The sequence below is a fragment of the Anser cygnoides genome, chromosome 21 (assembly GCF_040182565.1).
Source record: "Anser cygnoides isolate HZ-2024a breed goose chromosome 21, Taihu_goose_T2T_genome, whole genome shotgun sequence".
NCBI lineage: Eukaryota > Metazoa > Chordata > Aves > Anseriformes > Anatidae > Anser > Anser cygnoides.
In genome coordinates this window covers 7824014-7845451 of record NC_089893.1, presented here as the reverse complement: position 1 = coordinate 7845451, position 21438 = coordinate 7824014, and the positions used below count along the sequence as shown (strand labels likewise).

Genomic DNA, 21438 nt, shown 5'->3' with positions numbered 1-21438 from the left:
GATCCGCTGAGGAAGGAAGGAGGCAGGAACCACTCCGGGTGCATCCTCTTCCAGCAGCTCAGCACCCCGCACCGCGGGGCTGCCGGGTGGGTGCCGCCGGCGCGCTCCCCTCGGTGCCAAAACCTTCGCTAATCCCATTCTGAATCCCGGGCTCCGCTTCTTCAGCTGGACTCAAGGCTTTAGAATAAAACTACGGCTAGGTTTGTTTCCCGAGGAGGAAGTCGGCTTTCTGAAAGGCGAGTCCGTGAGCAACTGCAGCCTCCAGAAGGGACGTGCCACTAGCAGCTGAATTTGCCTCGGATATGCCAGAGGAAGTGACCTACAGCTGGAGGAGTTTCTCAACAGGTGCAGGAGATCAGATTAGCGTGGCCACCACCCAGGACAGTGCCCCGCCACCAAGGCAGGAGCACGAAACCTGACCGCGGCATCAGCTGGGGTCCCTCGGACCAGCCCTGCTGAGCCTCGGCATCGTCCCTGCAGGATAACCTCAGCGCAACTTTTTTCCCCGAGAGGATTATTGCCTCGTTCCTCTGATTTACAGCAATCTGACAGAAACACCAGTACAAATTAGGCGGAATACTATTCCTTGGCAACGGCTGAATAAGAGGGCAGAGCGAAAGCCCTGGGCTGATTTCGCACAAGACACAAAATATTGAAGGGCCGTGCCTATCGCCGGTTGGCAACCAACAGCTCGGGGCTCGCGATTTTCGCATCGCACCGAGGCAGATGTTCTGCTTAACCAAGCCCGTTACGTTCCAGGCCGTCCGCCAGCAGCCACAACCCGTCCCCGAACAACGCAGAGCCCCCGCAGGACGATGTGGCAGCTCTGCCTCCCCGACCAGCGCTCAGGCGTGGTTTATTAAACTCTATTTACTCGCAGCGCCGGGAGCTGGGCGCACACTTCGCTCTTTGTTTTGCCGGTTCGCTCCGGCAGATCTCACCGCGTCCAGGTTTTAGCGGCCAGGATTCCCTTCCCTACCCACGGCGCGCAGACAGACCACGGTAAGTTTTTTATTTCCAGGGGAGCTTCCCTCCCCGAATTACCCCTGTGCGGAAAGTTGCGTTTCTGCAAACGGGAGCTGCAGCGCCCGAGCAGCTCCGCATAAAGCACGCCCTTGAAGCCCAAGCATCGCTCCCAGCCGCACGGTGACGGCGCACGCCGGGGGATTTACGGGGCTCCCCCACGCAGGCAGCACCCCCAGCCCGTTCCTCCCCCGGGGCCCCGCTCCCCCCCCGGGGCTCCGCTCCCCCCCGCGGCACCCCGCACCCACCTCGATGTAGCCGGCCAGCGCGGCGGCGGGGCCGGCGAGCCCCAGCAGGAGCAGGAGGGGGAAGCGCCGCGCCGAGCCCATCGCCGCCGCCAGCCGCCGCCCGCCACCGCCGCCCCGGCGCTACTGCGGCCGCCGCGCCCCCCCCCGCGGGACCCGCCTCGCCAGGCCCCGCCCCGCGAAGCTAGGCCCCGCCCCCGCCGAGCCGCCCGGCCTATCGCAGGGAGAGGCGCCGAAGCGGCCGCCAATGGGCGCGGGGTGGAGGCGGGGCGGGACGCTCGGGGGAGGAGGGGGGTGGAGCCGCGCTGGGCTCAGCCAATAGGAGGGGGAGGCGGCGGGGTGGGGGCTACGCCCACGGGGAGAACGCTGCTGTGGGGCCCCGGGGGAAAATGGCGGCCGGAAGGCCCTGAGGCGGCGCTGGCAGCGCGGCGCCCTGTGGGGCCGTCGGGGCGCGGCCAGAAGGCCTCGGGCCTCGTGGTGCCCTGCCCACCGCCACAGCGAGGAGCAGGCCGCCTGGCCCACAGGGGAAATGGGGAGGTTTCCTCATTTAAAAATAATAAAAAGCGGGGATCCTGGGCTAACAGAAAGCCAACTTTGTGTCTGTGTCCTCTCACAAACACTCAACCTATTGGTACGCTGGGCACCTTCATTCTTCACCGTAATAAAAAGACACTTAAGCTCTTTTTTCCCTTTTTTCCACTCTTTAATAAAATACAGCTAAGACAGCACAGTTAGGTGGCTCCATCCCAGCAGCCACCCCAACAGGAGCTGGCGTTCGCATGCCCGCGCCCAGAGAGGCTGGCACTACCTGACGAGATTACCGCCGCACGCGCTGCTGCCTGCTTCTGTAAACATAGCAAAGCTCTCGGTAAACTTTAATAATAACAGGTACTTATCCCAGTGATACATCATCACCTTCTGCTCGTGCGCCGCTTGGCGTAAAGCGGCTTCGCCTCCTGTTTCTTTTGAACAAGGAGCACGTGAGCGGTGGCTTTCAGTGCAGATGTTCTGCCACAGCTGGTGCCACAATTTAAGGACATGTTTCTGCCTTTAAAACCAATCGTACCACATTTGCATCGCCTGCTTGAATTTCACCACGTTACTTATAAAAAGAAATTTAAGCAAAATGAAGCAAGCCCTTCAGGAACAAAGCACAGATACCAAGCACAGCTGCTGACACAGAAGCCTTTACATTCCAGTGCAAAGTATTTATTAGTCCCTTTTCAGTAGCTCTTTGGCTTCCACAAGAACATACCTCAACTCAGGGAGGACAAATGCCCACCCTCAACACGTAACTACTAAAGCTCCTACTGGTTTCAAAGGCAAGAGCAGTGTTTAGGTAATATGACACCTTTAAAAAATTGATTTAACCCAGTACATTTTAGACTTGTCATTCTTTAAGCAGTAACAATCACGAAATCAATTATAATTATGTCTGGAAGGGAATATTCTATAGAATCTGTAGATTCATTCTTTGTATGAAAATATATATGCCACTTGCATGGCGTGGAAGAAAGATCTCTGTACAAAATGACGCATAGTTATAAAACATTTACATTCTCAACTTCCGTATTCTTTAGTGTCTCTTAGAAGTGCTATTTTCTGAAATGGTTGAAGGGAATATTGCCGAAACGTTGCAGATGGGGGTAAATCTGGACGATAGATCAATACATGGCCCAGTTTTAATTAAAACAGCTGACTGGTCCACTAGTCACTTATTATAGTCTCTTTTTTATAGTATTTGAAAGCCTTTAAATCTTTTTTACTGCAGTCCTTTGGCGTATATAATTTTCTTTTCAACATGGCCAAATTCAGTTGGAAAATTGAGTTAGTTTTTTGAAAATTGATACATTTTAATGTAAATATTTTATTGTGCAATATAAATACACCAGTAAATAACTGAAGATATTGAGAGTTAAGCTTTTTTTTAAAAAAAAAAAGTAAAAGAAGGTACTTTTCTTTCTCCCCAGGCCAAAAAGTACAAGCTAGTTATAAATCTTTGGATAGAGGCTTTCATTCGTGGTTTAATTTACACAGCACTTAAAGTGCTATATAAATTAATACACTTTTAATACTTAGTATTTATATAGCGCTTGGTGAATATTAATGCTCACAACACCTCTGTGAGCTAGCGTATTTTGCAGATGTCAGAAAGGCTGCAAAAAAAATAGGGCTTGTTAATTGTTAGAGTATGTAATGGCGTGATTCTTGGAGTAAAGCAGAAACTGAAGTAATTGGCTGCAGGTTACTGAATACTTCTAGAAATAAGTCACAAATGTCTAAGTTCAGAAGCATACAAACTAGGAGGGTCCTCACGAGACTGAATTTCAATTGCCATTTGTTACCCATGTGAGAAATCAGAACAATGGTCCAACTAGAATATACTTAAGTCTTTTGTCTCAAGCTATTTGGTCACCTATAAAACTATTGTACAATAATGGCTGTTAACACACACACCCAAAAAGCAGCATCCACATACACAGACATACCAAATGCTTGATCCACTTTGGAGTATTTTTTATTTATTTTTTACTGAGACTGTCTTGATTAGAACAGCATTATCCTCATTTTTCCCTGACAAGCCATTGCAATCTGGTGACTTTTATGGAAGTCTCACAGATAAGCACGAGGTATGAACTCAGCTTAACTTCTCACCTTCAGTAACAAATCCTTCTCCTAGTACTACACTGCAGACACACCAACGTGTAAGAGCTGAAGTCCTATCACAGGGCTGGAAAACAGCATATTCTCACCATCAGTGCTCAGTGTACTACCTAAAAAACACGCAACAAATTAAATTTGAATTCATTAAGACTAATTGATTCCCCTTCACATGGAAATCACTCCTCCACAGAAAAAAAAAAAATTAAACCAGGAGATCTTGTTCTTTCCTTCGTGGTCATCAGGAGCTCTGAATACAACTGAATTTACGTGACTGCTGGAGGGCGAGGAGAAAGGGAGATTGAGACAGAGCATAGATCTGTCACTACAGCCATAGGGCACGTAACAGTGAAAGAAGCAAACAGGGTGAGTGGATTTACCATTGCCATGATCCATCAGCTATTATGCAGCCTTCATGGAGTAGAAGTGCAAGGTGGTGGAGTGTCAGGCTGCAGTAACGGCTGAAAATTACCTTCCAAAGCCCACCAATGATCTGTCACATCTCGTAGAATCACTTGCGCCAAGCTGTTCAACCCTGGAAGAGTCTTTCTAGGGCCACCCCATTTTGCTTGGCATTAATGCGGAGATGGTGTTTAATATATATGCAGTGAGGCACAGAAAGGTTTCATTAATGTCAGTAAAACCCTGTAAGATCCTCAGGTGAAAGGTTCTATGGAAGTGCAAGTAACTCACACGCCTTTTGTCTAGAGCCTCTTACTCCTTTTTAACACAGTATTTATAACTTCTGGAGCTTTCCATACATCGTGGATGAGTTTCTGTCCTGTGTAGCAAAAATGCATAGCACAGACTTCACAGCCAGTGGCCTCATAGAGTATCATTTGGCTCTGCTGTGAGATGGCTGTTCTGGGATCGGAGCGATCTCCCTCATCATGCAGATGGTTGTCCAGAGCTGCCTAACAGCATGTTTACACAGCAAAATGCAAATGCAATTCTAGCAGTTAAAAAATAAAATAAAAGCACTTTCGGCAGGGATCATGAAAGCTTTTGGTGGTGGTTGCTTTCAAGTAAGTACTAGTCAACATCATAACAGCAGGTTATGCTGCGAAGCATGAAGCCATGACCACTGCGTGTCGACGTTTTCTGTGTAGATATATTCCAGATTAGAACTGGTAGTTATCGGTTGTTGCCTCTGACAACAGTACCACTGAACTGCTGCAAGGCTGCAGCATTCCCTAGAATGCCTTTTCAATTGCTAACCCTGTTAGGTAGGTAGCAGCTTTCATTCCCTTCCAAGAACCCTATTTTATATGCTTGGTTCCAGGGCTTTTAGCATCCTTTTCCCAGCACACCTATAGAAAAGATGCACTGAGAATCTTGTGCTCAGCCTTGGCTGGCTTGGAGAGAAAAATCCTCCAGTACTGCTTATTCTGTAAGTAATGTTTCAAGCGAGCACCTCTCCATTATTACTGGCAAGACCACAACTGTGTAAATGGAACGAGCATATTTATGATCACAAAAACATGCCCTAAAAGGGCAATGTTAAACTCTTGTTAAAAAGGGTGAAGAGAAGTCAGTGAGGAATGTGTCTGGTACCAGTACAGTCACTGGGAGCAGCAGCTTCAGCAAACAGATGTGCTGAGATCACGCCAGCACTGGAGAATGAGTTCACAAAAGCGAGAAAGCCTTTGAATATTCTCACCAGTCTCTTAGACTCCACAAATTAAAGCATAAAGTTGATCTAGCGTGTGAACAGTAATGTTACCCAGCTCTTAATTAAAAAACTTGATTGAACATTTAAATGGCAGATCATATCACTCATACTAGCTCTACATGACAGATACGTGCAAGTTAGAGGTTGCGAAGGTAGAACTGAGCCAGCCTTGGTTTTAGGAGGTAAAATGCAAACTCAATTTAGAAAACAACCACAGCATATGGTATGCTTCAGTGGAAAGAACTCCTAATTCAGTTACAATTCAGCAATAAGAAATATAAAGAGTGCTTGAAGGAAAAAAATAAATTAACCAACCTGCATGGATGATATACAGTTAACTGCCACAACTCATCATGAGCCATACTGTGCTCAGGACAAGTCCTCTATTGGTGAACAAGACTGTTTGAGAACCGTAAGGCAATACAAAACTTTTATTAGTAAACTAAAATTCAATCCAACATCCAGCTATGTAAGTGCCTTTGGGAAATAACACTTCTCCAAAACCTGTAAATAACATCAGAAAGTTGCCAACCTACTTTGGTATTGGACATCTATATTTGGCTGCAAAATTTCGTTGTGGAAATCTAGGGTTCCTGCAGTTTTGTTTTGCAACTCAGACTTCCATCTGTAACTGAGAAAGAAAACATGGCAAACAAGGCACAGGAAGTCCAGCAGCAGTGCAAAGAAGGAAAATTCACTGAAAAAGAATGGAGTTAAAGTATAAGGTACACACAGAGGATGAAGATATTCCCTAGAAAGGAGATAAAAAAAAAAAAGAGAGACCTTCTAGGCCTTGAAAGATAAGGTGAAACAGATAGGAGTTTAAAATAGTTGATTTATACAGAAATACAGTAGAGTTTAGAAGAACGAAAGGATGAAGAATAAATAAGAACAGATACATTGCAAACAGTCGTACCTTAAAAAAAAAGAGTAATTGCAGGCATGAGGAAAACTAGCAGATGAATATGCGAAAAAGGATGTGATACAGTAAATAGTGGTAGACAATGAGCCTGTTTCTCCTCAAAGACATCTTTAAAATGGCTTCACAGGGAAGGGAGGAAAAGTCTACCTGTTATTACATCAATGAATCCTTAACTCTTGATGGCCATTTTCCTACTGCTCTGGTTCCGTGCCTAAAACAGTACCATCAATTTGGCTTTCACCTAGTACCTTCATGCAATGAATCCTTAACTCCTGATGGCCTTTTTCCTACTGCTCTGTTCTGTGCCTAACACAGTGCCAGATCTCAAGTCTAATGTGTTTTCAAAGAGCTGTAACAAACACTTGATTTGACACATGGAACTCAAAACACGAGAGAAGGGAGGAAAGAAGCTGCATTGCAGAAAATACTTTGTCAATTCTCCCCCTTTGGCATCATACTATCTTACCACAGTGGCCTGAAGACTCCCTGTCATCTTTATCTCTTCTACTCCACCTGAGAAGACGGGAACGTTATTTAGTCTCTGAGAATGGTAGGATCACTTGTTCGTATGTTGGTCAAACATTGCAACAGGCTGCCCAGCAAAGTGGTGGAATCCCTATCCCTGGAGGTATTTCAGAGGCGTGGATGGGGCACTAAGGGACATTGCTTAGTGGTGGAACTCTGTAGGTCAGACTGATGGTTGGACTTGCTCTTGAAGTCTTTTCCAACCTAAAACTACGATTCTACATCATGGGCAACCAAATCATTCCAACTTGAATAAGCTGAACAGTGCAATTTGTGGCAGAGAAGCCATATGAGAACTTAAAGACAATTAAAAATCCACTAACAACTGAGCATATTTTCCAGTTATTGGCTCATTATGATGCTTAAATTTCTCCTATTGTCCTTGGACAACATTTCTTTCTTCCCCTTGTCTGCTTGCCAGTTTCATTCAGACTCTCATTTCAGCAGTGTAAAAGGTTCTTCATTTTATAGAGGTCTTTCATGAAAGATGAAAATTCAAATATGTTATAATTAGCTACAGTTCCACATAAGTCAGTATTATTGCATCTTTTATATTAGATCTGAATTTGTCCCACAAATGTGTGTCAAATATTACAGTAGGATGATTAATGACATCACACATAATGGAAAGATTAAGCATTGATGCAGGAGAGTTGCTTGAGAGGAACAATTTTTAACTTTTTCTCTCATAATTTATTTTTGTCCTGTGCAGTAAAAGAAACCTGAAATTGAAAATAAAAATGGCTTGTATTACTGGCAAGCAAAAGAAGATATCTGATTCACGATTGAATTCTTCATTCAGTATTCATTGGTGGATTAAAAGCCAAATCATCTGAACAAATGGCACGGCAATGAACAACATAGAATGTAAAAATTCAGGACTTTTTCCTGCTGAATAAACGTAGAATCATCTGCAGCAGCTTTGAAGATAAGTGCAATTCAACAACAAAATCTACCCCTCCTTCTGCAATCAGGTCTGATTCAGAGCGTGTTTCATCAGGCATCATGGAATAACCTGTGCTAACAAGCTCTTTTGTGGCACACTGAAGTCACCTCATTTCTCCCCCATCACTTGTTTGTACAGTTACTCAGTTTGCAAGCAACAGGGTGTGTTAAGTAGTAACACGAGGCAGGAACAGACAGTAAGGAATTTCGAGAAGCCGAGGAGACATTTCACGTCTATTGAACATTTCATGTCTGATGCTGCAAAGGTTTATTTCTAGTAACTGTTTTCTATCACCAGCATGATCCTTTAAGTACTTCTTTTTTTCCTAGTGCACTTAAGAGCAAAGTGACTCCACCAAAAAAGCTCCCCCTGACTCAACTGGTATCACAGATTGCTGCAGTTTGCATCATTCTGTTCAAACAAATATTAAGACATTTCCTGTTGCAATCATCATTAGGAGCCTCATGGCTTCCAGCTACCCAGTCATTCTTAAGTCAACACAGGAATATTTTAGTTTCTTGAAACGTGCAACCTGGAGACAAGGGCAACAAGCATGAGGCAGCAGCGAAGAGGACCTAGAAGCTCTGCCTCCCACTTCCTGCCACCAGAACACATTTTGGGAAGGAGCTGAAGGGTCTTGTTCTGACTTAAAGCCTAATCTTCAACCAAGTTGGAGGGAAAATTGGTGGGATTTTGGAATTCCTAGGCACAGGGATTCATACTTGCAGACCCTGCGCTACAATTGGGTCCAGATACATTAACACCCCAAAAATAGAAAGTGCTCTCTAGTACTATTCATTTATAAACTCATTTAAAAGAGTGGCTTCATACTCTACACCATTTTGTTTTTTGTTTATAACCTTTGAAACATGCAATTCTTTGGAAGACCACAAGAAGCTAAGTAGCAGCACTACATTCAAAGCTTTTAAACGCCTTCAGCAGGAAGAAGTCAGAACACAAGATCTCTTGGCAATAAGAAATGAAGAAATACATGTATTTGAAGTCTGCTTCAGCGGAATGAAGACATAAAGCAAGACGCAGCTAAAGGAACTGGGACATGTGAGCAGAAGATGAATCCCAATGTCTCCAAGGGAAGGAGTGGACCATCTACAGCTTCCACCTGCAAACCCATGGCCTGAGGGGGAGAACAGCCCACTTCATTTCTTTCCTGAATCACATTTTCTCAGAAGATGAGTCAGCCCCCGGGAGATCTTTGTTTTAAGAAAACCCATCTTGTTCCTTCTGTAACTTACCTACTGTTGTTTCCCCCATCTTGCAAAGGGTTGAACTAAAAGCCGCCCTGTATTTTACAACTTCTTTTTAACTATGATTTCCCTTCCCACACTGGAAGAGGGAGCAGCCTGTTATCTAGCCATCCTGGTTTGCCAAAGGTTGAAGGTCTTTGCCCCCAAAGGCATTCCATCCCACACTCATGAAAGCACTGCTTCACAGGAGAGCTTTGCACAGATACCAGCATATTCTGCATTATATAAGGCAAAACAAGGCGTATTCCAAGTTTTTCTGACTTGTCTCAGTCGACTCCAAGGCCTCCACCAAGATGTAGCTCATTGGCTAAGGTATATAAAAGGAGTCTGAAGTAGAGCACTCTATTGAGGTTTGAGTTTTCACTTTAAAATGCAAATGGCTGGTAGTGAATTCCCTTCGGGGATTTAAAACCTGAATTTAAAATGGGAAGTGATGATACAAAAATATACTTCAGAAAGCATTGCTGTATGAGTAATGTAACACTTGCTACATGAATACAGATTCTTCTGGTCAGCCAGATATCTTCATTTATCTTCATTTTAATAATTTCCTCCCAAACTGCTTTTGGCTTATTTTTTCCTCAACATACAACCCGGTGCAGTCGCAAGTGGAATACAATGAGGGCAAGATGTGACCACATTTTCTCTTTTGTAAAATTTCTTGTATCAGCACATTTAAATATATCAGTATTCTATCAGGTACTGCAAATATCTCCCCTTCTCCATTCATCCTGAAAAAATAGTTGGATAACAGACCTGTTTAACAGCTCCTTCATTGACCAGAAAGGCCAAAAAGCTATCCAAAAAAGTGTTTATCTTGCAAAGATTTTAAACTAACATTTACTTACCAGTTTCAAAAGGAATGTCTTCCATCTTACATTCTTTCATAATAACCAGTTTACTTTTAAAGGGAAAAAACACAATTATGTCCTTCTATCAATGTATGCTTAAACACGTACATATACATGTGTACATATAGACACACCCCTACAACCTGACACAGACCCAGTGGGTGTGAAGTGCTGTAGCCTGCGTTGAAAATCCAGAGAGCTCCACTCACTCCTTGAACGACCAGGCCTTAAGTAACTAAACTGGCTTCCCTGTATTTGTTCTGTCTTCTGGAAAATATACCTTTCCATAATCCTTCAGAAGGATTCATTTCTACGCACACGGACACTGGCACGAACACACACACCAGTTTTAATAAGCCTTATAGCGGCCCAGGATGGAAGTGTCATCGTGATACGAAACCCCAGATCACATGCCTGAAAGGGAACAGCAAAGTTTCTAGCCTATGTATAGAAGAGCCCAACCCTGTGATTCAGTTAAAGAACTAGAAATTATTCATATTTGGGTACGCTTGCTTAAGCGAATGGGTGCAGCACCAGAGCTCTGGCTAGAGACCACGCAGAGTGGTGGGGAACAGGAGCAGACCCCAGCCCAGGTCCCCCCAGCAGATCGCCCTGCGACTGGAACAAGGATAGATCCCTTGGCAGGGTCAGCAATTAAATACCTACACCAGATCAAAGCCTGAACAAAAGCAAATCACACAAGTATTATTATTTCATGTTTTTCCTCTGTCTACGCAAGAAGAGACTGGATATATCAAATATTCAAACTTTTTCTTTTTGCTCTTCTTTTGTTTCCATGTTTTTCTGCTAACTGCATACTGTCCAAGTTCTCTGGGCTCTGTTCCTTCTTTTTTGTTACAGACTGACTTCAATCAAGGCCTAGATCTAAAAGCCCCCAAACAACCAACAAAGAATGTATTTCAGTACGCTAAATTTGAGAAGTCACAATAAGGACTGTGGTATAATACTGTGATATCACTAACAAAGAACTATTACTTCGTTGTGAATGAAAACAGCATCTGGCATGGGGCAAGAAATGATTTACCAGAAACAAATCCAAGAAGTACAGCAATGAAAAATAAGAATCAAATGAGTTTATGGCTACATAATTTGTTCTCTTCCTTAAAGGCTCTTGCATTGGGAAAATATTTCTTTAAATTAAGGGAAGGAAAAATACTGCACACGTTAAATCTGTTTTTTGCCTTTGACTCAAACACTCGCCAACAGCTCTCCAACAATTGCATGATTCACTATTGAGTATTTCATCGTGAAGGAACCCTGCATTCTGTACGGTAGAGGGCTCTTTCATTCATTTTTATTTTGTATTTATGTTATCAACCAATATGTCAGGTGTTAAAGAAAACCTGATGAAAGATTCTGAAAGGAGATAGATTCCCAGAGTGCTTTAAAGGAATACTGAATTGTTTTTTTCATCTTGATTGTGTCTTTAACGTGTTTTTGCAGTGTTGGAGTTGCTCTCTTTATTTGAAATAGTATTTTGTAAAATATTTTGTACAGTTTCTGCAGCCACCATGACAGAAAGTGAATGGGTCAAAAAAGATTAAGCAAAGGCAAGATATAGTTAGCAGCGTAACTGCACTTTTCAGTTTCATGTTTGGCATTGTTTTTTTTTTCGCTTAGCTTTGAGAATGGAAATCAAACACAAACCTGAAACTGGAAAAGTAAATAAGTTTTAAATGACTGCTTCACAGGAAGCAAATGAGGAGTTCACAAGCTGTCAAAGTATTGCTACAATGATTTCAATGCACAGCTAGCACATAGTCATTTAATTAATTTTACTGTATCTACTTTAACAGGAACTTTGTCTGAGGAAGGACCAGAGAATCAAAACCATGCTCTAAAAACCCCAAATTAGCAACAAGCCATTTCTTTATACATTTACTGCAGGTTCCCTTTGCACTTCTATCCTCTAGGAAGACAGTGGGTTTGTGATGACTAATGCATACCTTTGTTAATACCTCTAATACCACTGAGGATGCTCTCACACTGACCACAGCAGACAATACCACTTTACCTAGTCCTGGCTGAATGCAGTAATTCTGTTTGAGCCTAGTAAATTGGAGTGATGGAGGTAATATAGCCAGTTTGAGAGCAGGACATCCTTGGGCTGTGTGGATATACCGCCTTGTGATGAGCGCTAACCAGGTATCCTTTCTGGCACTTACCAGATTAGCAGGAGGACTATCTGAATATCAAGGTCAGTGAAGAGAAAAGTTTTCTTCTCAGATATTGCCTACACAGTCAAAAAACACTACTCCTGTGGAAACAGTAATAACATCACTGTTTACCTATGTCTGAAGTTGGCATGGAACGTGCATTGTTTTCTCATTCTTAGTCACAAGGTATTGAGGTTTACAGAGGAGTAAGATTTAAACTCATCCAACATGCTTAAGTCACAAGAAAGAGCTCAAAACCCAGTCAGCACTAAAATATAATTTGCCCACTATTACAACACCTATGGAGGCCAGGCTGGTGTAAGACGTCCTGGCTGCATTCATCCTGGGAGAAAAAAGTACCAGGGCTGCACTACAGCCTTCTGATCCAGGTCTGTGAAAACTACCTATTAAACAATCTCCAGCACATTTTGCTCCTCACTGCAGCTCCTTGGTGTGCTCAGGTAGGCAGCTGGTTCCTCCTCTTTCCTTTTCTTCATGCCCTGCTTGAAGCAAGTCATCTCTTACTCAGACAACCCAGTTCTTTCCAGGTGCCTGCTTCAACCCTTCCACCAACACCAGCCTCTGCTGCTGGAAGGGGATTCAGAAAGCTTGGCAGATCACTTCTTCCCCCAGGTCACAGATTATCTAACAAAAGCATGTGTGAAAAACAAAACAAGAACACAAAGATTTCTCTGAGTTCAGAGCTAACTACCATTTCAAACATTTGGGCTAGGAAGAGGGATTTCAAAGTGCAGGACACCCTGCTTTAGTTGCAATGCCAGAGAGAAGTTTCATGTCCCTGGTTCGAGCAAGGCAGTCACTTGTGATTATCTGTACCTACACAACAGTCTGGAAAAGCACGAGCCACAGACTTAACTCTGCATGCCAATAGCTTTTGGGCTGGGAGTTTCTAGCATTTTAAAGTAGGGTGGAATGTTTTGAGGAACTTGTGTAGGAAGAAATGAAAACAGGTATCAACCTAGGCAGGTTTCCTAGAAGTTCTGTAGAGAAATAGTGAGCAGAGGGCAGAGAAGAGGAGCCATGCTCTAGAATTCATTACAAAGATTAAGGCAGAAGGAGACATTTCATTACAACCTTTTGCATTTGAGAAGGACAGCAAGAATGTGAAGTGGCTCATTCAGCTTAATAGGATATTCTTGGATGAAACAGAACTTACCGGGGAGATTAATTCAGCCTTATCAGACTGATCTCAGAAGTGTAAAATAACCTAATCTTAGGTGTATTCCTGTCCTTTACCTTCCTAAATAACTCAGCACTTAAAATAACAACTTTCAGGACAATCTAACCATGGTGGCAAAAAAGACACTTGAGTGCAAAAATTGGCTGCTTTTTGGATGGGCCTGCAGCTGGCAAGTCTCTTGATCAAAATGACTGCAAATTTGCTTTAAGAAATAGCCCTGCTATTACTCTGGTACTCTATTATATAGTCAAATCCACTAGACAGAGAATTTCAAATCATTTTGAAAATCAGGGGTCAAATTCTGGGATCCTTTGATAGAACTTACAGCACAGATTCAGCCTGAGCTCCAAATATAGTTTATTATCTTTAAAGATTGCCTCCCTGAGCAAATGGATTTTAGAGCACTGTGAAATATCAATTCTACTGAAGCAAAACTCTTTATACAAATTTCCAGAAGGGCTCCTGCAAAATTAAGGCAGAGCAAACCTAACGTGATGCAGGACACACAAGCACTGTCAGCTGGAACTGCAGCAAATATTTTATTGTGAGCTTCATGCTCAGGCGAGCAAATCCTGAATTTTTCCACTGTATGCAGGCTGAGGTTACAAGAGTTCAAAGCAACAGTTGAACAATTCTGTAATAACAGAGAAATGCTAAGAACTATCATAATTGTTTGAAAGAATGAATGCTCGCCTTACCGTGTAAATCCACTGCTTTGAAGAAAACACCTCTGTTTGGTGGCTGGCCAGGTGCCTGGGCACACCTGGAAAACATAACATTTGGGTGCTCTTGAATAACATCACATGAGCTTTGACAATGAGGAGTATTTCCTACAATGAAAAACAACAGGAAAAGAAAGGGAAAAAAAAATCAGGTAAAATAACTGCGTTGTGTTCCATTCGCTACACTAAGATTTCTTAAAAGCAGGTTAATACATCATTTCCTTGCAGAGTACAGTATCTGAATCCCTCCTCCAATGTCATTTGTCTGAAGCATGGTCTGGGACCTGCCAGAATTCCCTGCTCTGGGCAGCTCTGTGCTTTTCCTCTGGGCTGCTAATTTCCATGTTTTTCCTGTCTGGCTGGCAGCAGGAGTTTTTCATTTGCAGCCATCTGTACCAGGGCAGAGGCTGCAGCTTCAAGCTTAATGGCTGTCTCAGATGATACCATTTTCTTTTTGTCAGTTTTAGAGATAAGGTAGCATTGAACTCACTGACAAATCTTGGCACTCGCTATACATTTGCTCCATTTGCTACCTACTGTTCTTCTAAGACACTCATTTCCAAAGACATTCAGGTATCTGTCTGTAGCGTGGGTGGAATATACGTACCTTTCAAACTCTGTTTAGTTTCAAAACATCCCCTCCTTTACACTAATCAGTCACCAGAGTAAACATTTCTCTTCCACTGAGACAACTATCCTCTTGAAGGACATATCCAACTGCAAAGAACTACTCTGCAAAAATATTTTGAATGTAATCCAAAGTGACATCTAAATCAATACAGCCCCATGCTGCTGCAGGTGTCTGCTTGTGCAGTTCTCTCTGCAGGGTCAGTTATTCAAACAGGACACTGCAGTCTCAGATACCAGAGATGTTGATAGCAATGCAACATCGCCAACATTACAAAGGTTGTTTTTCTTACGCTTAACAACGAAATCCCCAAACCCTCCGGGAGAACATCAGTGGTAGCTTTCTTTTTAAATCTCCAGCTTCCTGATCGTTAGGAAAAGGTTGGGGGGGGAAAACTTGAAAAACGCAGTATATGAAAACCTCAAGCTTCAAGGTGGGGAATAAACAGGCGTAAATAAAACACACAACCACCCCTGAAACTTTAAATTGCTATTTTAGCTCAGGCCCATAGATGTTTAATAGGAAAGGGGAAGAATAATAATGTTATCTTAACAGAGACCCCACATCAAAACATAGAAGGCCTAGCAGAAAACCCAGAGCTGCTGTAGGAACAAGGCTTTACCTGCAGCACCTAGACAACAACACAGCCTGTTAGTGACCTGGGGCCACTAATAAATCTTCCTAACCCTAAACAGCCCCACCCGGGGCCCCCACCCATGTGCCCACCCACAGGCCCAGGTGCTCCTTTTAAGCAGAGCCCTGGGATTTGACTCCTCACCTGAGTGATCCTGGAGGAGCATGGCTTTGTTGTAGGGCAACAGATCGACTAGTGACTGCTGTGTTTTGTCTAACCTTGGCTGCCCTTGCCAGGCTGTATCGTGGCCTGGGGGTTTCATTCCTGGCTGTACTGGCCTGCCTCATCTCCTTGGGGTCGCTCGATGATCTGGATTTTCGGATGGTTCCGGTTGCTGTCTCCAGGTTGGGCTCTGCTGGATGGGGCTGTGGCTGGTGGGTGCTCTCACAAGCTTAGGGATCTATTCTCTTGTAAGGAGCTGAAGACTTTTAAGGGGAAGCTTTCTTTCCTTAAAAATCAATAAGGCTTTCTGAAACTGCTTCAAAAAATGTATCACATAACTTAAACTGTTTTTCAAATGTTCTGTTATGGCACTCCACCAGAGGAGCTAGTAAGACAAAGTGGAGACTGGAGAACATATTGTACAGGAGAAGATAAAAGGAATGTGACTCGTGCAGTCTAACAAAACAAACTCCAGGAGAGGGTATGACTGCTGTCTATAAATACATCAGGAGAATAAACACTGGGGAAAGAAAAAATAAGTCCCCTCTTTAAGCAATGCAAAAATCTTGGCATGAGAACAAATAAGTAGAAATAGGCCTTGAAAAAAAAAAATTCCCTTACTTGTCCTCAGTGATGCCCAGTGGAGTCTCCCGGTCAAGGCTACAAGAAAAAAAAAAACTCAACTTCCCTTAAGAGGAAGCTTGCTCAGGAGATACGTCGTGGTGGCCGTGATGCAAGGGATTCGGTGGCTGGGAACCCCCCTCTAACTCCTACGCTGAGGAGAAGGGTCCGACTTCTGAGCATCTGGGGAGGAGACAGACTAACCATCTTGGTACATATTGAAATTAATGGTGGATTTTCCCCAGACGGGAAATTTATTTTTTGCTGTTTTACAAAAAGGCCGGGTACCTAGCATCTGTGGTTGGCGCATACCTAAATTAGGTTACCAAACAAGGTTTTCAGAAAATGTGGCTGCAGTTCAAGCATCAAACATAACATCACCAAACTTTTTCCATGTTGCCTTTCATCAACTAAAGGTATCCAGAAGTAAGAGGAATATCTCTGAAGGATCCCTTCTTTCCCAGCAGAGGCTGGCTAAGCCTGATTTTATCAACTCACTCTCTTTTTTGAAAACAGCTGTCAAAGGGACCTGTACAAACAAGTCCTTTCCCAGGGCTGGACACAGGAAAATGCTCTAGAAAACTGAAGTCCGTTAAATCCTTTGCAACGAGTCTTTATTATGATGCCTAGATACAGTACTAATTCTGAGAGAAAATATTTATTTCTGGTCAACCTTTTTATTTCTAGCAAATTCAGAAATATCAACAAACATCACGAATAGTTTGGAATCATCCCAGCCTGCTTAACGGAGAGGAAATCAAGATATCCTTTGTTTACTGTGGGGTTGATGCACAAGGTATCTCCCATAACGGCAGTGCTCCTGCGTGACCAGGACTGGCTGGTGGTGGCACCCGAACCTGAGCAAAGCTGGCTGCGTCCCGCTAAGTGCTGCGGGGCTAATCGCATGCAGGCTGAACGCCCTTCTCGGGGAAAGGGTTTGTAGGGACTAAATGAACGGTAATCCGAGATCAAGTGGCTGACCTGGATTTGAAGTTGAACTACATCTGTCCAGTGCAGGCTTCTGGGAAATGCTCTAATTAGAAAGTCTTGAAATGCAAAAAAACCTCTGGTGCGTCAGCGTTCCCGTATGTGTCTGTGAGCGCGGGCATGTACCGCGGCCACAAGCTGCTGCCTTGCCTATGGGCCAGGACTCCCAAGTCACAAAAAGAATGAAAAATGGTCCCTGCTCTGGAGAAGCCTGTGAACAAATGCAGTTTACCTCGGATCTTGTGAAACGCCAAACTTTTGTGGTTGATTTTTCCCTCCTACTGAACTCAGGTCTCAAGACGCCTTCAGAAGCAGCGGCCTTCTGTAACGGAGGAGGGAGATGGTGGCATGCGAATGGCAAAGGGCTTTTCCTGCAGGCATTTCCGCAGCCAGAACACACTTTCCCAATTCATACACCACGGCATGGCTCCTAGTAGGTGTTCATGGTGAACTGAAAAGCTGCCTTTTCCTCAAACTCGATGTGCTTCTTACAAAAGGCACAATAAGGATTGTTATGGGGCATGTAAATTGTTTTGTCATTTATTTTGCCTGCTGACCATATTTATTTAATGTTGGGGAATGAATGACAAAAAAAAAGAGGTAGTCAAAAGTGAATGTATGTGATGAAATGCTTTCTTTAATGGTATTCCTTTCACTTAGTTTTAAGCCAAAGCACTTTTGAGATTATTAGGTAGATGCTATTAAAACACAGTTACAGCCAAACTTTTTTAGTGAAACTTTTTCCCTGCAGAATAAGGGGAATAATTTACCTTGTTAAAAAGAAACTTTTTTTTTCTTCTCTGCAGGGAATGACTCTGGAAACCAAAACAGGAGCATTTTGTTACATTTGTATGTTTTACATGAAGCAATCTTAATTAAATTTTCTTTGGCTTACTCTAAATCAGTAAACTCATATCATTACCTTCACCGTGTTTTGTATTCTCCATGCAGGATGTAAAGTAATCACATTTCAGTTGCAATATAATTTAGAAGGTTCTAACAAACATTTTCTTCCATCTTCTAGATTAGTATTTTAAATCAGCCTTGCACAAGGGAAGTTCAATGGATACTACAATGCACAGCCCAATGCCATGCACAGTTTAATTTGCAAACCTGGATGCAAGTGCCTACTTATCATGCACAGATGTAGTCTGGAGAGGTCAACAGGGCCAGCGAGGCACGGTCTGCTTACATAACTCAAATGAGTTTACAGCACTTGAGCATTTTTCTTTGTCATGTTTTAATCTACATGCCTCTCGGAATGGGACAACGTCATGAAAAATCAGCCCCCAACAAAAGCAGCAACAGAGAGATATGGACAGGAAAAGAACAGAAAAGCTTTGGCGGTCTGAAAGGAGGCTGGAGGGTCACCGAGCAGCTTTAGGGAGCGGTGGTCCTGGAGGGAGGGGGTCTGGGGGTTTGCTTGTTAAGGCAAAGACTTGTGAGAGTGGTTTTACTAGGCGATGGAGATGCTCAAGAAGACGAGTTGGGTCGAAAAGATATTTGCAAGTAAATGAAACAGGGCGGGGTTGCAGCATCCTTTTCCAGCTGGAGCCTGAAATGAGAGCACGGCCCTCGCTGGGAGGATGAGAATACCCACGCTTGCGTGGGAGACAGCGCTGCGGTCCAGAAAAACGAGCCGTGTAGGCCGTGGGGAAGACAAAATAGGCAAGGCAGGACACATGCAGCAGAGGCAGTGCTGAAACAGCAGTACACAAACGAGACGATGCAGATGGAGATACAGACCTGATGACCCAGGAGATGAGAGAAAGGAGGATTCAATGAAGGGTTACAGCACCGTTCCAGACAGGCAAACAGGGAAATTATTTGGACTATCTATGAGGACTAGAAATAAATAAATTAACCTAATGTGAAGGCTTCTCTCACTCTGGCAGCACAAGGCTTTTGGAAAAACAAAGCCTGTGCTGGAGCATCAGAAAGAACACATTAAATGTGGGAAATACAATGGGCATTACATCAGATTCCAGATACTGCAGATGATGAATCAGAGCAGCATGCTTGTTCTGCATCTGGCAGCCTGCTACATCCACTGTGCACTTGCCCTGAATCAGTCTTTCCAAGCTAAAGGAAGAAAATATCCCCAAATAACTTTGAGAACAAGACCCACGTGCCAGGAAAGGACAGCCCTGAAGTCCTAGGCTGTTTTGTGTTCAATTGCAGAAGGATATAGTTGCATGAAAACATGACACAATACCACACTTGTATCCAAGTCAGTTCTAAAATGTTTCAGGTCTTCAAAATGTTAGGGAGATTCTCAGAAATCCCAAATAAAAATACAACAGCATGAAAACGCTTTCATTTTCTAAGATGAGTACAAATCGCTGTTAAGACATATGGGAAATAAAGCAATTTTGTTTGGTCTTATATTTTTTCTTGTGCTATTTGTTATCCCAGTATTTCAGCGTGGTATAATGAAATTGAAACTGTTATACAGGGTAGAGGAAGAAATTGACTCCATAGCTTCCATAATTCAAGTTAAGAGAACTGCCCAGAGGAGCTGAGAAGAACTGTGGAGAAAAAACAGAACCAAATCGGGTAAGCTATTCCACTCGCTTCAGTTTTAAAAATCTTTCCTGGCTAAAGATTTAAGTTACGAAGCACAAGTTAGAAAATTTGCATCTCTGATTTTTATCTTGATTGCTCATGGAAGGGACAGGTCAGTACAAATGGAGATGACTTCAGTATACACATGGGCCTCAATTTAAAAGACTGCATCAGGCTTTTAAAGACAAAGTGGAGAAGTAGCTTAATTGCACCGACAACTGACCCTGTTGTTATTCTCCTAGGGCAGAGTAGGAGGAGAACCAGTTTTTGTAGAAGCTGTGAGTCATCTTTAACCAAAAGCTACCCTTCCTCCATCACCGGGCTTTGGGTCACTTGGCCAGGAGAGCCCATCGCAGGGTGTGCAGCCAGGACCAACGCTCGCTGTGCGTGCTGGTGCGCGAACACGGCGCGCGGAGCGCTCGGCGATAAGCCTGGAAGAAATCTCTGCTGGAGAAATCCCCGCTGGACCGAATGGCTTTCCGAGCAGACGCTAATCCCAACTCCGGAATCAACAAAGCTGTATTTTTCCGTGCCGCCATAATACAAACGCTCCTTTAGGAGCAGCGACAAAAATACGGCAATAAACCCCACCGGAATGACCAAGTAGCCAAATTCCCAGCGGCAGTAATCATTGCCCTTGCTCGAGCCGGCATGTGGTGCTCAGACCCGCGTACCACCGTGCCAACCCTGAGGGGACCCCGGAGCCCCGGGGAGCATTTTTTGGGTGCATTTCCTCAGGGTTTGGCCATTCACACATTTTGCTAGCTGTGGGCTGAGGCGCGGCTCCGAGGGGAGCCCGCGGCGAGGAGCACTGAGGGGGCAAAGGGATGGGGGTGAGGCGTCCCCCTGCGGCGGGAGCCCACGGGGAGCTGCGGGGTCGCCCCTCGGAGGGGCTGGGAGGGGAACCGGGCCCCGGCCCCGTCGTCCGCCGGCCCCGGGGGCTGAGGGCCGCGGGCCCCCGCCGCCAGGGGGCGCCCCCTCCGCCCCCCTCCACACCGCCCCCCTCAGCGGGGGGCGGAGCGCCGCCATGAGACGAGCGCTCGGATTGGCGGGAAGGGGCCCGGCGGAGAGGAGCGCGGATGAGAGCGGCGCTCTGATTGGTGGAGGGCATCCCGGGGGGAGTGAAGGCCCGGGTAGGGGTCTCTCCCCCCCCTCCCGTGAGGATTGCCCCCCCCCTCCCCTTGCACCCCGGCCCCCTGACCTGCCTGCCTCCGGACTCTTTTCTTGACGACTTTTGCGCCCCGTCTTGGCGGGCAGGCGCGTTTCAGCCAATCAGCGCGCGGCGCCGCAGACTGTTGCCGGGCAGATTATGGTAATGAGGCCCGGGCGGCCGCCCCCCCTCCCGTTCTGCAGCTACCATTGTGAGGTGAGGACAGGTGGGGGGGTTTGGGGCCGCCGCGGGGCCGCCGCCGGCGGCCGGGACGCGCCACCCGCACGGGACCCCCTCAGGTAACGCGATGGGACGGTCCGGGAGGGAAGCGCGGCCCGGGGGCGCCGCGGGGCCCCGCCGGGGGTTTTGGACTTGTTGTTTTAGTCGCACCCAAGATGGCGCCCGGAGCTGGCGGCTCCTTAGCGCTGCGGCCGGGATAAACCGTTCGCTCCCGCGAGTGGGGGGGGGGGGAGGGGGAACA

The 21438-nt window shown here is 45.0% G+C and overlaps 2 protein-coding genes and 1 long non-coding RNA gene across 10 annotated transcripts in view; 1 reads left to right on the top strand and 2 right to left on the bottom strand.

Moving 5' to 3' along the window:
* The window catches only part of APLP2 (amyloid beta precursor like protein 2), a 48047-nt gene extending 46619 nt beyond the window's left edge, over window positions 1-1428 (bottom strand). Inside the window, exon 1 of the mRNA XM_048063269.2 lies at window positions 1272-1428. Within this exon, the coding sequence (XP_047919226.1) occupies window positions 1272-1352 (81 nt within the window). The 5' untranslated portion in view covers window positions 1353-1428. The remainder of the gene's footprint in view (window positions 1-1271) is intronic.
* Window positions 1429-2395: 967 nt separating this feature from the next.
* Window positions 2396-21147, bottom strand: LOC125182728 (uncharacterized). 6 transcript variants are annotated; one of them, XR_010826185.1, is made up of 4 exons: window positions 21009-21147; window positions 15751-20238; window positions 14187-14318; window positions 10970-12932 (listed from the first exon to the last, which is right to left on the bottom strand). It is a non-coding gene; the product is annotated as an uncharacterized lncRNA (long non-coding RNA). The 6 variants fall into 6 exon arrangements; XR_010826186.1 differs by having other exon boundaries at window positions 15751-19770; window positions 21009-21144; XR_010826189.1 differs by having other exon boundaries at window positions 15751-19087; window positions 21009-21141.
* Window positions 21020-21438, top strand: part of PRDM10 (PR/SET domain 10) — a 44444-nt gene continuing 44025 nt past the window's right edge. The window contains exon 1 of one of the 3 annotated variants that reach the window (XM_066981205.1): window positions 21020-21119. The gene's annotated coding sequence lies outside the window, so the exon portion shown is untranslated. Of the gene's footprint in view, window positions 21257-21438 lie in introns of all 3 variants that reach the window. The other 2 variants (XM_066981204.1, XM_066981202.1) reach the window with 2 other exon arrangements.